This window comes from Gambusia affinis, linkage group LG11, assembly GCF_019740435.1.
Source record: "Gambusia affinis linkage group LG11, SWU_Gaff_1.0, whole genome shotgun sequence".
NCBI classification, from domain to species: Eukaryota; Metazoa; Chordata; class Actinopteri; order Cyprinodontiformes; family Poeciliidae; genus Gambusia; species Gambusia affinis.
This window is the reverse complement of record NC_057878.1, coordinates 1,900,023-1,915,255: the sequence shown is the minus strand read 5'-3', so window position 1 is coordinate 1,915,255 and position 15,233 is coordinate 1,900,023. Positions and strand designations below refer to the sequence as shown.

General features: G+C 39.0%; 3 protein-coding genes across 3 annotated transcripts; all 3 read left to right on the top strand.

The window, feature by feature from the left end:
* The first annotated feature begins 2,299 nt into the window (after window positions 1-2,299).
* On the top strand, window positions 2,300-3,111 carry LOC122839482 (gamma-crystallin M2-like). The gene is made up of 3 exons (XM_044131071.1): window positions 2,300-2,363; window positions 2,453-2,695; window positions 2,777-3,111. The coding sequence occupies exons 1-3, from the start codon at window positions 2,337-2,339 to the stop codon at window positions 3,053-3,055; spliced, it is 549 nt and encodes a 182-aa protein (XP_043987006.1). The 5' UTR covers window positions 2,300-2,336; the 3' UTR covers window positions 3,056-3,111.
* A 2,982-nt stretch (window positions 3,112-6,093) lies between these two features.
* LOC122839480 (gamma-crystallin M2-like) lies at window positions 6,094-6,908 on the top strand. Its single transcript, XM_044131069.1, has 3 exons — window positions 6,094-6,161; window positions 6,256-6,498; window positions 6,580-6,908. The coding sequence occupies exons 1-3, from the start codon at window positions 6,129-6,131 to the stop codon at window positions 6,856-6,858; spliced, it is 555 nt and encodes a 184-aa protein (XP_043987004.1). The 5' UTR covers window positions 6,094-6,128; the 3' UTR covers window positions 6,859-6,908.
* Window positions 6,909-7,926: 1,018 nt separating this feature from the next.
* On the top strand, window positions 7,927-8,666 carry LOC122839481 (gamma-crystallin M3-like). The gene is made up of 3 exons (XM_044131070.1): window positions 7,927-7,971; window positions 8,064-8,306; window positions 8,394-8,666. Exons 1-3 carry the CDS (start codon window positions 7,963-7,965, stop codon window positions 8,664-8,666), a joined length of 525 nt encoding a protein of 174 aa, XP_043987005.1. The 5' UTR covers window positions 7,927-7,962.
* The last annotated feature ends 6,567 nt before the right edge of the window (window positions 8,667-15,233 follow it).

Genomic DNA, 15,233 nt, shown 5'->3' with positions numbered 1-15,233 from the left:
AACTAAATAGGACTGGTAAATGGCTGGTCAAAATTATACGACTACAGCCTTGAAACATTCAAATATGCGCCAAAGTCTGGCTTTGATTATTATTTTCTGTCAGATTTTCAAGGTACTAATGCCCCAGTGGCAAAGTTGAAATGCATTTCTGTCTTTGAACACAGTAGGAAAAATCATCAAAAGCTCTCCTTCATCATTACCATGGTTGATTGCAGTAAGAAAGTCATTTGAAATTATGGGGAACTAAAGTCAAGAGGTAGACTCAACAGAATTATAACCGTGCTGAGCCAGGGATTCAAATGGCTTTATAGCTACTACTGGGTATTGCACAGAGAAGAGGTTAAAAAAAATGGTCACTCCACAGGTTACTTCTCCAACCTTCCCACAAAGGCAGTCCTTAGGAGTTTGTAGGGAGCATCAATGTTAAGACACTGGAAGGTGGAAATTAATCTGGATGTTCCTGATGTCTTCCAGTCTTCAGCACATGCCACTGGAAACAATTGGCTTGATTTGAGAAACATGAAACCTGGGATGGCCACAAAGGTGGAATGGAAATTTTAGGAGGGCAAAGGAACAACTGATAGAATCTATTTCTGTCAAAGTAAGACTTTTTAGGCAGACCTGTAAGACACTGTTGCAATTATGCAACTAAAATTAAATTTAGCTGATATCCGCTTATTTTGATCATGAGAATAGGTTTTGGCCTGATGTTCTCTCTAAGGCTACATGGAGTCACTGTAAGAACTTTAATATTTAATACTGGGGTGATGTGCTCTAACTTTCTGGTTTTAGCAAGAACACAAGCAGCTGCACTCTGGATCAGTTGCAACTGTCCAACATTTTATTCAGACCTGCAAGACACTTGCCATTATGCAACTAAAGTTAAATGCATGGATGCGTTTTTCAGAATCATCCATCCATTTATTTTCTAACACACTTGTCCCTACTGGGGTCGGCAGGGATGCTGGTACCCATCTTCAGTGAATGTTTTGGGCGACAGGCAGGGTTCACCCTGGACAGGTCACCAGTCTGTCGCAGGGCTTTTTCAGAATCATTTGGAGACATAATCTTTGGGTGTCCATCATCTTTGTAAGAGAGACCCAATCGCTAAGCATGTAGGGTCCTTTCAGGTTGAAAGGTCAGACAGCCCAACTGGGGTTGTAAAAACCACACTGAATCGTCTGGTCATCAGGGGTCCATCACCACAGCAGGGGAGACACAGACAGTAAGCAGGTTTGGTCCCTTCCAGTCAACAGGCCAGCCCGGATAGTAAAAACGACCCTCGTTGCCTCATTTTACACCTTTAAATGGTATAAAATTCTGAGTTTGTGGTTTTCCAGACAGGTCAAACTAATGTCAAATTCTCAATTTTCCCAGGGAACCATTCCCGCCGGGAATTAAACCAGAGCACCAGACACAAGACTTATGAGAACAACACATAACTTGAATAGGCCAGGCCCAGCTTTCACCAGAGCAAAATTACTGCTGAGCTTTAAATCAGAACACAAACAAACAAACAAACAAACAAAAAAAAAAACAGACATGATGGGACAACCAGGCAAGACCACCAGAGATTTATACCGAAGAATCAAGACTTAGATACAGAAGTATATAACTGAGTACAATGGAGTCACAACAAGACAGGCCAGCAAATTTCAGCTTCCAATTGAAGTTTTCTAAGAATACAAACTGTCAAAAAAGATACTGAGTTTATTTATTTAACTGAGTTTATTTATTTAGTGCCAATTCAACTGTTGTCTCATGGCCCTTTACAAATAAATAAAAATTAAAAATCAATTCAATCACACATATATATTGATTCTAGTTCTCAAACAGTACATTATGCTCAACATGTTATTCAGAGGTTTTAAATGAAAACCAACAAATTACATCCAGTCATGGACTTGCAGCATTCCTCCTGGGTGAGAACATATCAACAATTGCTTGCATTGTGTTGTTGACTTATGAAAATATTTCTATCCCTTTTGTGTTCTATCTAAGACAGGAAATTCGGATCAGAATAATCAAAACAAAGGACTTTATAAACTAATAAAGGTCTGATAACTCCTGTGGGAACACTATATGCCATAAGACAGGAACATACAATTTTTAACAGTCACATGGCTTAGTCTATTCACATGTTACAGGCACTGTCAAAATGCTGGATGTACATACATGACAGGAAGGCTTTCCCAAAGAGAAAAAGGGTGCTGAGTTGGGAGTTTTACAAAAGGGGGTCCAGTAGGTATTTACATTTGCTTAGGTATAAAAGCAAAGCGTTAACCCAGGTAGGAATGCAGTACAGGAGCAAAAGCAACCACTCATCAGCAGCCAACATGAGCAACATGAACATGAGGGGCAAGGTACAACATCTTTAGTTAATTAATAAATGCAGTTTTCCTTTGCCAGTTTTACGCTGTTTGATTTCAAAATACAATTCTCTCTTTTCCAGATCATCTTCTACGAGGACAGGAACTTCCAGGGTCGCCACTATGAGTGCATGAGCGACTGTGCTGACATGTCCTCCTACATGAGCAGGTGTCACTCCTGCAGGGTGGAGAGCGGCTGCTTCATGGTCTATGACCGCCCCAACTACATGGGAAACCAGTACTTCATGAGGAGGGGAGAATACGGTGACTACATGAGTATGATGGGCTGGAATGACTGCATCAGGTCCTGCCGTATGATCCCTATGGTAGGAAATCTCACCTCTAGATAGAATATACTTTTTTTAGCTACAAACCCAATCTGATGTTTGTTTGAAAATGTTTTACAGCACAGGGGATCCTACAGGATGAGGATCTACGAGAGGGAGAACTTTGGTGGTCAGATGCACGAGTGCATGGACGACTGTGACTCCTTCATGGATCGCTACCGTATGTCTGACTGCATGTCCTGCCATGTGATGGACGGCCACTGGCTGATGTATGAGCACCCTCACTACAGAGGCAGGATGATGTACATGAGGCCTGGAGAGTACAGGAACTTCAGGGACATGGGATATGGAGGAACCAGGTTCATGAGCATGAGGAGAATCATGGATTCCTGGTATTAGATGTAAATATCAGGAATCTCACCTAATACCACTGAATTAAAATTTTTTTCAAACTACTGGTATCTTTGCCGTGGTTATTTATTAAGTAAAAGGTTATCCTAGAAACAGTATCACAAAAATACAAAGTTTATATTATATTATCAATGATTAAGCACATTTTTTAGGACTTCATGTTATCTGGCTGCACCCAGAATAAGACATTAGTATTTTGACATCTGAATGACAAAGGAAACACTACAGAATGTGTTGGACTACATGAAGAAAGTGAATTTGTCTTAAAAAGCAGTATATGCTCTTATCAAAAACACATGAAAGACTAAAGTTGTTCTGTTGCAGTCAAGTTGCACATCAGGTGACAACTAAGAGTTACAAAGCAATTTTGTAAGATTTCTAGATGACAAAATCTAGAATGGCAGCCATTATCCAAACAAGAACATTCCTGGAGGCAGCATGCAAAACAGAAAATGAAGGACTCAACAGGGGTTCACCATGGGAGAACAAAAGGAAAAAAAGAAATTGCCATTTATCACAAGTGCTTGATGAGAGCACTCAGGGTTAGGTAGCAAAAACCTTTTACTGTAGGCCATGATGGATAGCTTTTCTCTAAATAAATTAAAAAAATCTAGAAAGGCACTTTGTACTTTCTCAGGCTATTTTTTTTACTTAAAATTAATTTTATGATCGGAACAAAATGAGGTATAACAACAAGTAGAAATCTGAAAGAGAACAAATACTTTCTCACAGCACAATATTTACATTCTTTGAACTTTTCCATATTTTGTCACATTACAGCCAAAAACAAAAGCATCTGTCAGACAAACACAAAATACTGTGAAGTGGAAGGAAAATTAGACATACTGTGTCTTTCAAAATCCGGGCCCAGTGAAGCAAAATAGCTGGAGCTCAATCAGAATGGATTGGATTGAGCTATGTCTGTAAAAATCCTATTTCAAGCTGGAGAATGAAGAAGACAAACCTGCCAAACCGCATCTTTAAATGAATGCATTTCCATGGTGTTATTACTGTATTTTCACAATCTCCATCCAAACCAACTACCTCCCACATGGAGCGTAGTTTAACTATAGTGTCTATCCATGTCAGATACCCGTAAAAATATTTATGTTACCATAATGTAAATGAAGTAAATACAGCCTTGACATAATTAAGAAGTTAGCTAATGGCCACGTCAAGAACATCACTGAATGCATTTGGATAAAAATAACAATAATTATAATTACATCCAAAACAAGCAATACAGTTATATCCTCAAGAAGACAGCTAAAGGCTAGCACACAGAGCTAACAGAAGCAGAAGGCTCAATCCTATTATCAAACCAACGGTCAGGAATTCATCATCAACACACACAATTCATGTGTACAATAAACTTTTGTCATTTTATTAACAGTTTTCTGCTTTGCTGTGTACTTAGTTTCCATAAAGAGAAGGAACTCACCCCTCAGTCAGACAAACTCTTTTGGGAAACCCCTTTTAATAATGCTAGAGGTCATCCGTTAGTGGTCTGTGCAAACAGACTTTTCTCCACTTTGGTGGGAACATTCCAGAGAAAAATAAAGTTTAACCAGACACTGAAGGAGCTTCAATGTCTGGGGTGATGTAAGGAGTTGTGTGCATCAATATATGCTAGAACCCAACATTTTGATTTGTCTCCTTGTAACTTCGGCATAACTGAACTTGGACTACAAAATTGCTGGAAGGAAAAAATGGCGGATTAGCAGGAAGTCAAGACAATATTTAGCAGTTCCACAGCAAATGCACTGACGTCAAAGACAAGAAAACATTATAGAAAAAAATGAACAGACTGAAAATGTAACCCAAAAAGAATATAAAAACACCATCGCGCACCGGGGGCAATACATGTAAATTTTTTTACACTTCTAGAAATTAAAAATACTCATAAAATCTATTGAAGGGCTGGAAAACTAAAGTTTGCAAGAGATGTCCCCCTTAACACTGAAACAAGCAATGAGAAAAATTGTAAGCTGAAATAATTAAAAAAGACATCAACAATTCTCGAGTCTTTGCCACAGTTGACAATGTGACTGTAGCATCTGAACTCAACACAACCAGAGCCTGCAATGAATTTGCCAATTTCACTACAAAGAACGTTATAAAAGTAGAGTGCTGATCAACAACAAGAAATTCAGTGCTATGACTGCTATGTCCAATCAAAACAAATGTATACAAAATGACAATTTTATACCAACTAAGCCATTAAAACTTAAAAGATATATATAAATCAGTTATGCTCTTCTTTCTGCTGTCTTTATAGAAAAAAAACTGAAGTTATTTTATCACGTTTTTTAGACTTAACGAGAAATGATCAATTGTCAACACACAGCTCCAGCTACTACGGCTATCTGGAGCCTAACCCATAATATGGAATGAGTTATGAACCTGAACACACCTGAACCTTCAGAGGCACATACAGACGATACACATATATAACACTAAAATCCTACTTCTAATCTACACTACAAACACTGCCATCATCTGGCAATTGAACTGTATTCACCCATGTTAAATGCCATTGAAATTAAATTATCTAAATTCAAGATACTGGCTTGAACGTGAAAATGTGTACAATGAGATGAAAATAACATGATGGCTTTTTTTTCAAAATTACCCAAGACAATATTTGTCAGACAAAAGAGACTAAAAAACATGTGCCTCCAGAGCATATTACATAAAACATGATACGATATAATACAAACCCAAAAATATGTGAAGTTTAAAAAAAGTCTACCTACATAAACACTAAAAATAAAAGGCTTTAAATACTATTCTTTACAGTCACATGCCTAATTTCCCTGTTCTAAGCACTGTTTAAAGTGCTATGTGTTCATATATGACCGACAGGTTTTTCTAAAGACTAATTACAAAAAAACAGGCATGTAACCGCGACATACTGTGCAGCTCTATGGTAAGTTACTGAGTTAGCATTTCCATAAAAGGGGGCCACTTACTCTTTACAGTTGTTCAGGTATAAAAGCAAAGAGTTAACCAGGTAGGAAGTCAGTACACGAGCAAGAGCAACCACTCATCTGCAGCCAACATGAGCAACACCGACATGAACATGAGGGGCAAGGTGCACATTTTTCTATAGATTATTTGATTTTTTGCTACTGATTATTTAACTAGTTTTGAGTTTATAGTTCTTATGTTATTTCACCCTTTTCCAGATCATCTTCTATGAGGATAGGAACTTTATGGGTCGCCACTATGAGTGCATGAGCGACTGTGCTGACATGCACTCTTACATGAGCAGGTGTCACTCCTGCAGAGTGGAGAGCGGCTGCTTCATGGTCTATGACCGCCCCAACTACATGGGAAACCAGTATTTCTTCAGGAGGGGAGAATACGCTGACTACATGAGTATGATGGGTTGGAGGGACTGCATCAGGTCTTGTCGTATGATCCCCATGGTGGGTTAGAATTTAAACGTAATCTCAACTATGAACATAGGGACATCAGTAATTAAAATTTGTATTCCAATCCTTTTACAGTACAGGGGATCCTACAGGATGAGGATCTATGAAAGAGAGAACTTCGGTGGTCAGATGCATGAGTGTATGGATGACTGTGACTCCTTCATGGATCGCTACCGTATGTCTGACTGCATGTCCTGCCATGTGATGGACGGCCACTGGCTGATGTACGAGCACCCTCACTACAGAGGCAGGATGATGTACATGAGGCCTGGAGAGTACAGGAGCTTCAGGGAGATGGGATATGGAGGCATGAGGTTCATGAGCATGAGGAGAATCATGGATTCCTGGTATTAAATGTTTATTGCTCAGTGCTACCAAATAAAACCATTCTGATTAACTACAAATGTTGTCAGTATTGTTGATGTGAACATAGTATCACAAAATATCGTCATACAATTTACTTCTGTTACTTCCTTCATTGACATTTCAGTATTTTTTTAAAATCTATTTATTTTTCCATTCTGTGTTTTTGGATGAATATATTCAACCCATTATCACAAATCCTGAAGGGTCACTATTCCGGTCCTCTACTGTACAAAATTGGCTGACTTTCAATTTCACTGTGGAACTTCTATCAAGTAGTCTTCTGTTGCTACTTTGATTTTGATATATTGGACACCGTTCTACTATACCTGTCTTAACATTCACATTTTTGAATAGCCACCTTTTCATTGTTCTAGTCACCAACTTCTTGTCAGTAGTTTTCCCAAAATGTTTTTATAGCTGGGTACCAGGTTTTATTAGCATTTTTCTATGATGGATTAACAATTTTTTTAAAAACAAGGGCTAAACAAGCTCACCACATAATTATTACACTTTGAAGCATTTGGTAAATTTTTACCAAAACACAACAAAGTGTCACTTTGAAATTTACAAAATCTCTTAAAGAAGAACAGAATACATCCAACACACAACTTGCTTCCTAATTGGCTTATGGTTTGTAACATCTTCCTAAAAAAATTACAATTCAGGTGTCTACAAACAGCTGTAAAAGCTTTGTTCAAAACAATGTACATAGCATACCGGCATGTTGGACTGTTGTGATTACACAAAGGAATCTGCATGCCTTCAAACTGTTCAGATAACAGTGGTAGGCCCATACAGTGTGTTTTGAAAAGTGATAAAGGGATTATTGTCTGTCACTATGTATTGTCGCTTCAAATGTCCTCATTGTGTTGACTTACATAAGTCTTCTAGGGGATTGTGGCACATGGAAATGTGTCAAATAACCCTTTGCACTCTATAGGCCTCTATACCATGATGCTGAGTGAGGGATTTATACAATGAGAGCCGCAGATTCTTTGAGTTAGATCAGGTATAAAAGTAGCAGTTAAAACAGTACAGCCGCTAGTGTAGCTCAACTCCATTCTCACAAGAATCAACATTCCCTCCACAACTATGGGGAAGGTAAGCACACTTGCCCTTTTTCTACTTTGTACTATTTATGAAACTTTCCATATCTTATTTATAATTGTTAATATCAATTCACTTCTTCCTAGATTATTTTTTATGAGGACAGAAACTTCCAAGGTCGCTCCTATGAGTGCATGAGCGACTGTGCCGACATGTCCTCCTTCCTGAGCAGGTGTCACTCCTGCAGGGTGGAGAGCGGCTGCTTTGTTGGGTATGACCGTCCCAACTACATGGGAAACCAGTATATTTTCAGAAGGGGCGAGTACGCTGACTACATGAGCATGATGGGCATGAGAGACTGCATCAGGTCTTGCCGTATGATCCCCATGGTAAACTTAAAACTTCTGAGGATTCCTAAGGTGACTGTTGAGGGATTAAAAATGAAATCTACATGTGATGTGTTGTGTTTTTAACAGTACAGGGGATCCTACAGGATGAGGATCTATGAGAGGGAGAACTTTGGTGGTCAGATGTATGAGCTGATGGATGACTGTGACTCCATCATGGATCGTTTCCACATGTCTGACTGCATGTCCTGCCATGTGATGGACGGCCACTGGCTGATGTATGAGCACCCTCACTACAGAGGCAGGATGATGTACATGAGGCCTGGAGAGTACAGAAGCTTCAGGGAGATGGGATATGGAGGCACAAGATTCATGAGCATGAGGAGAATGGTGGACATGTAAAAACAAGTGTTTGTGACAAACACACAATAAGTAAATTAAAGTTTCAAAATGTTTCATCTTGTTGAGTCAAATTAACTTCTTTTGGGTGATATGATTTGTGTAATATTTCTAGTCACTTGTACTTTGTTATGTTTGTGCAACACCAGGAAATTTGGGAAATGCACAAAATGAACTTCTTTTAAAACTGACCCAGATTAAAATTGTAGTGTTTACATTATAAACACAACAATGTTCTAAAAAAGTTTTATAGCTAATGGCAAAACAGGTAAGGACAAGTCAGGTTAAGTACAAACAGAGCCACTCTTGCTTTATTAGATTTAATTTTCATATGAAAAATGAAATATAAATATATATTGTGCCCATTGATCAGCTCTCATCTTAGTGTTATATTTCATTAAAAAGTTGATAAGACTAGAGTTTAATCAGGATGTTCCACTGTGTTCCACTTTTTGCTGGAATTCCAGCTGCAAGTCTTTTAGGACTTCAGGACAGCTCCTATGACTGAAGAGTGTTAGTGAACAATACTTTTCAGATCTTCCTACAGATTCTTGATTGGGTTTAGGTCTGGGCTTTGACTAGGCCATTCCAGTGCATCCCCAGATAATAAGCTTAGGTAGTTGAACCTCCATACCACTCTAAAGTCTACCAGCAACATATTTGACAGTGGGCATGGTGTCCAGAGTGATTTGCAGCATTACTTCTCTTCACACAGAGCGTTTTGCATTTGGACCAGACCAAAACTTAACGTTTATACTTAACGTTTTGGTCTGGTTTGATCAAAGCTCCTTCTTCCACACGTTTGCTGTGTCACCAACATAAGTTCTGTCAAACTGCTAACAGGACTCCTTATGGTTTTCTTTTAGCAATGGCTTTTTTCTAGCCACTCTTCCATGAAGACCAGTGCAGTTCATGAATAATAGTTGTCCTGTGGGCATATTCTCCCACATGAGCTGTGGATCTCTGCATCTGGTCCAGAGTCACCATGGGCCTCTTGGCTGCATCTCTAATCAGTGCTCTCCTTTCTCAGCCTATAAGTTTAGGTGGATGGCCTCTTATTAGGCTTCCAGTTGTGCCATACTGTTTTTATCTCTGGATGATGGATTGAACAATGAGATGTTCAAATCTTGTAAAGTCTTTTTATTGCCCAAGCCTTCTTCATGAAACTATTTTGTCCTCAATATTCTCTTAACAAACCTCTAAGGCTTCAAAGAGCGACTGGATTTGTACTAATATTAGATTCAACACAGGTGGACTCTATTACGTTATTAGCAAACATCAGGCAACTTCTAAAGGCAACTGGTTGCACTCAGAGGAAAGGGGGCTGAATACTTTGCTACTGCACTTTTCAGTTTTTTTATTTTTTTTAAATGTTTTGAATAATGTATAATGGGCTACACAGTGGCGCAGTTGGTAGCACTGTTGCCTTGAAGCAAGAAGGTCCTGGGTTAGAATCCCGGTCCGGGGTCTTTCTGCATGGAGTTTGCATGTTCTCCCTGTGCATACATGGGTTCTCTCCGGGTTCTCCGGCTTCCTCCCACAGTCCAAAAACATGACTGTCAGGTTAATTGGTCTCTCTAAATTCTCCCTAGGTGTGAGTACATGGTTGTCTGTCTGTCTCTGTGTTGCTCTGCGACAGAATGGCAACCTGTTCAGGATGACCCGGCCTCTCACCCAAAACGTTCACTGGAGATAGGCACCAGCACTGCTCCTGACCCCACTTGGGACAAAAATGGATGGATGTATAATTTTATTCCTACTTCACAGTTGTATATCCCTTTTTTGCTGGACTTTGACATAAAATTCCAAAGAAATGCATATATATTAAAAATGTATAAAAATATAAGAAAGTATAAAAAGAAAGCTGAAATAGCAGCAAAAATATGTAGTGAAATTGATATTTCAAGTGATATTAGTGAAGAGTAAAGCAAAGGAAGAGATACTACAAAAGCTAAATTTAAAGAGTTACTATAGAATGTCGAAGAAACACTCCTCTTTTGCTTTACATTGTCTGAATGCTTTTCTAATCATAAGTATTGATTGGCTGCTTTTACATGGACCTCTAGAGTGTCATATAACAGCACTCTGGAGGTCCTTGATGCTCAAGACTATATAAGCATGACTTTCCCAAACCAAAACAAATCAAAGCTGTCCTCTACAGCATCAAACACAGCTCCTTTTTCTTACCACAGTAATCAAGGATTCAGAACAATAGTCCAATCAAGACTCTCTTTCTTTTGTTGGGAAACACCCACAAATGTTGAAAACTTGCTGTTACAAGATTCACTGACCACATCCTATAAAAGGCAACCACAATAAAATGCATTCTAGATCAGACTTAAAAGACTTCTTTGACTCTGTATTTTTGGTCTCACCTAAAAAATTTATTTCAACGCGGCTGCTGTGTGCTCAGTTCAACAAGTCAACAATAAACCTTGCTACAGCAGTTGCTAGCTGCTCCAGGCTTCGAGGTGAAATTGATAAAGTGTCAAAATGATCCGATCACTCTCTGTGGTTTTGAACTGGTTTGAATTTGTGTTGTTTCATCATAAGTGACCAGTAGCCTGATGTTTCTCCTGTTCTTTTAGTTTGTTGTACTTCATGTCAGATGGACTTCACAATGACATAATCACTCTCTGTGGTGGTGAAACTTCTAAGCTCCGCTGTTGAGGGCATGTCTATGATGTAAAGTTAAATTATCTTTAGCTTTATTATTTGGGTATAAAGTTCCTGGTCATTAGCCCCGCCCCTGAGCCCGACGCCTACTTGTTCCTCTACTGACCCAGTGTATGAACTCGGCTGTAATATCCAGCCTCCAACCTCACATAGGCTACAGAGACGGGAGAACTGGTTCGTCCAGTTCACAGTCATCAACACCGGAATCCCAAACAACAATCATTAAATAAGTCTGTTGAAAAGAGTTAATTTGGTTTGTCAAACTTATTGATTATGTTATACATTAGTAAAAAGTAAACAGCAAGGATATGGAAACCAGAACGAGGCCCCTGTTTAAGATTTATAAGACAAGGGCTATTGTTAAGTCCCATGTTGCCTCATGAGTTATCAGGAGCAAAAGTTAAGTCTCTGTTTAAGATATATAAGAGAGGGCACCCGTTTTTCACTTAAGAAACATGGCCATTCTTAAAAGGATCCACAATTAGTTAGAAAAATAGACCTTATTTGGGAAATATTTATTTCAGATGTAAAATTAATACAGTAATTATATTGTAGGTTTAGATTTTATAAATTTAATAAAATACTTTCATAGAAATGTTGCTCACGCTGCAATGCATTCCGGATAAATGACATGTAAAGGTCCAACTGCCTGGCTCCTCCAGCAAAAACAGTGATGGGTAACATTATTAAGCCTTTTTAAATTGAACTGGAGCTATTTGAAATAGATTGGAATGTAGAAATCACAAGAGGCATTGAAGGTGAGGAAGACCAAACCGAGGAAGAGGACAGAGTTGGCCTTAGGAGCTGATGTTTTTCTGCTGCCTTCGGCTTCATAAATGAAACAATGAATGACACTTACCTCTGGTCAGACTGTGTGATCTGGTAAGTAGTTCTATAGCTCTGTGTCCAGTTCAGCAACAGCTGTTTAGGGTCCAAACTTCATCCAGTGTTTCACATTCAGTACCAGTGTTCTAGCTCCATTAGCAAGAACAGTAGTAACAGCTTCAGTAATAACAGCTCCAGTAGTAACAGCTCCAGTAGTAACAGCTCCAGTAATAACAGCTCCAGTAGTAACAGCTCCAGTAATAACAGCTCCAGTAGTAACAGCTCCAGTAGTAACAGCTCCAGTAATAACAGCTCTGTTAGTGCAGCTTGTCTTTGACATTTGTCCCAGAATCTGTAGTGCTGTGTCCAGTTCTGCAACAGCTGTGCTGTTTAGAGTCCAGTGTGGTGGTAACACCGACACCGGACTTTGTTACCACTGACACCGGACCTCCATGGGTCTGGTCGGATCTGTGATGTCAGTACCGCAGGCAGTATAACTCCTGTCAGCATCTCAAAGAGCGTCCAGCTCTCCTTCACTCAGAATGGCATTTAAGCTCGTTAAGGTAACCTGTTGGACCAGGGGTGGGCACTCCTGGTCCTCAAGGGCCGGTCTCCTGCAACTTTTAGATGTTTCTCTACTTCAACACACCTGAGTCAAATAATGAGGTCATTAGCAGGACCCTGGAGAACCTGACTGCACTTGGGAGGTGATTCAGCTGTTTGATTCAGGTGTGTTGGACCAGGGACATACCTAAGAGTTGCAGGACACCGGCCCTCCAGGACCAGAAGTGCCCACCCCGGTGTTAGACCCTCCGTTTCGCTACTTCTGCTGGTATAAATGACTCAAAGTGCTGTGAGTCCAGGGTCCAGATTAGGTCCTTCAGAAGGGTATAAATGACTCAAAGTGTTGTGAGCCCAGGGTCCAGATTAGGTCCTTCAGAAGCTGTGTTCCACTCCGACTCTCGCACTGCGCTCTCCTTTCTTTCATGTGGGAAATTATCCAGATTCTTTTCAATTTAAATTTTTTAAAATTACAGACAATAGTGACACAGTGTGGCATTATCTAAAATTACACCAGTCAAACGCAATATGATAAACAACTACTAGGGTAAAGTTAGCCTTCCTGTGTTCACTCTGTAGATTCCAGAATGGACCATTATGCTTTATCAACCCATCGGTGAAAAAAATGACGACCTCTATTGGTGAAAATTGTAACAAAAGATGTACATTTTTGAAGTAATTGTGATTATTAGGAAAATTACATATTTAGGCCAATATGTTCTACTAATCCTGGATCCTTTTAAGTCCCATGTTAAGGGCACCTCGTGAGTTATCGGAGCAAAGACCCTGCTTGAGGAAAACAGAGCCATGTTAAAAGTTAGTAGGAGCAGAGTGAATGCAAAAACTGATTATCTGGGCTATGGAGAAGATGTTCTCAGAGGAATGGAGATCTCCTTCTTTCAAGGATGAAAGGAATTGCTTTCATGGGTTCCAAGTTAGCATATGTCCCTGAAAGAATGTACCGTGCCTACATCAATGTTAAGGTTGATGAAATACTTAAAGGATAAAGAACATAAATTAAGACAGGTAAAGAGAATTTGTGTAAAGAATTTATAAGCTGCAGAAAGAAATTAAAAATGCTTTAAGTGGTGGATGACTGAATAAAAAAGGATACAGAATGCAAACAAAGAGTGAGCAGAAAGGACAAAACTGGTGGCAGAACAAAAAATGCTTCTTGGTCTTCTGCATCCCCACCTCTGCCCTGACCCCTGCCATCGCCATCTTCTATTGCTGGATCACCTGTTAAAAGACCCTACCAACCATCTTCTATCCCTTTTCCTATTCCTTCTGTGCCTAAGCTAGGGGAGAATACAATCATCTCTAGATACAGAGGATGAAGCACAAAGACTCTAGATCAACCATATATCACTTTCCTCACTGTATCAGGACTCACTGGAGTCTCACTTCACAGAGAAAATTTAGTCCAGTTTTCTGTCTTTGTCAGGAGAGAAAACTGGAGAAACAACCTGACAACCATCTGATGACTTTATTTACAGCCTTCTGGAAAAGGTCACTCTTCCACAAAGTCTCACCAACTATGCAAACTTTAATGTACATTCATCACCCTGGGGAGACCCCACTGCACAATGCCATCTGGAGTATTAGAGAATGTTGTTTTGTTGGCTTTGCTAATTTCTGATTATCACTCTTGTGTTGGGATCCAGAGGTTGTAGATAGGCACTTGGCTTGGGGCAAACCACTAAGACAGTCTTGGACTGTAGGCAGTCCAATATATATATAGGACTTGGATTTCAAAAATTAGGCATCTAATTTGGGATTAGTATTCTGGTGCTGGGATCCAGAGCTAAGAAGGAGGCATTTGGGTTGGGGCTGCCTTATCTTTCTTCTCATGACATTATCAGCCAACTATCTTCTTTTAGTCAATCCAAAAATAAGGCGGAAGTTGTAAAGAGATTGAGTCTTTTCTGTTATGACTCCCAATCTTTGGAACAAAATAGTTCCAGACGTTGTACATGCATATTTGCTTTCAATGTCTAAGTCTCTGTTAAAAGCAATTTTTTTCCATTCTCTTCTATTAGTTGTGGCTTGAAATGGTCTTATGTCTTCTCTGCTCTATTTTTGAATGTTTTAAATATTTGTGTATTTTGTTTGCTTGACTATTCATTTTAATATTAGTATGCACAACATTTTGGCAAACTTGTTTTTAAATGTGCTTTATAAATATTTAGGATTGGATTTGAAAAGCCTAGTGATTTTTTTATTCTCATATCTTTTATGAAAGTAAACAATGGAGGTAGCTTATGTTGGCTATGAGGAGAATATTAGCTGAAGAATGATTTATTGTCAAAGTAGCCAACTTAAATTAAGACAAAGTCAAAGATTTAGTCTAGTATTTATTCATCAACTTTTCCCCCACTTGTTGACTGTTAGTTCATTTAGTCCTTATAAATAAATAAATATTTTATATTATGTTAATTTGTGATGAGTAGATACTTTTCTCCAACTAATGTAAATTATAAAATGTTTTGTTACAGTGATCTCAATGTC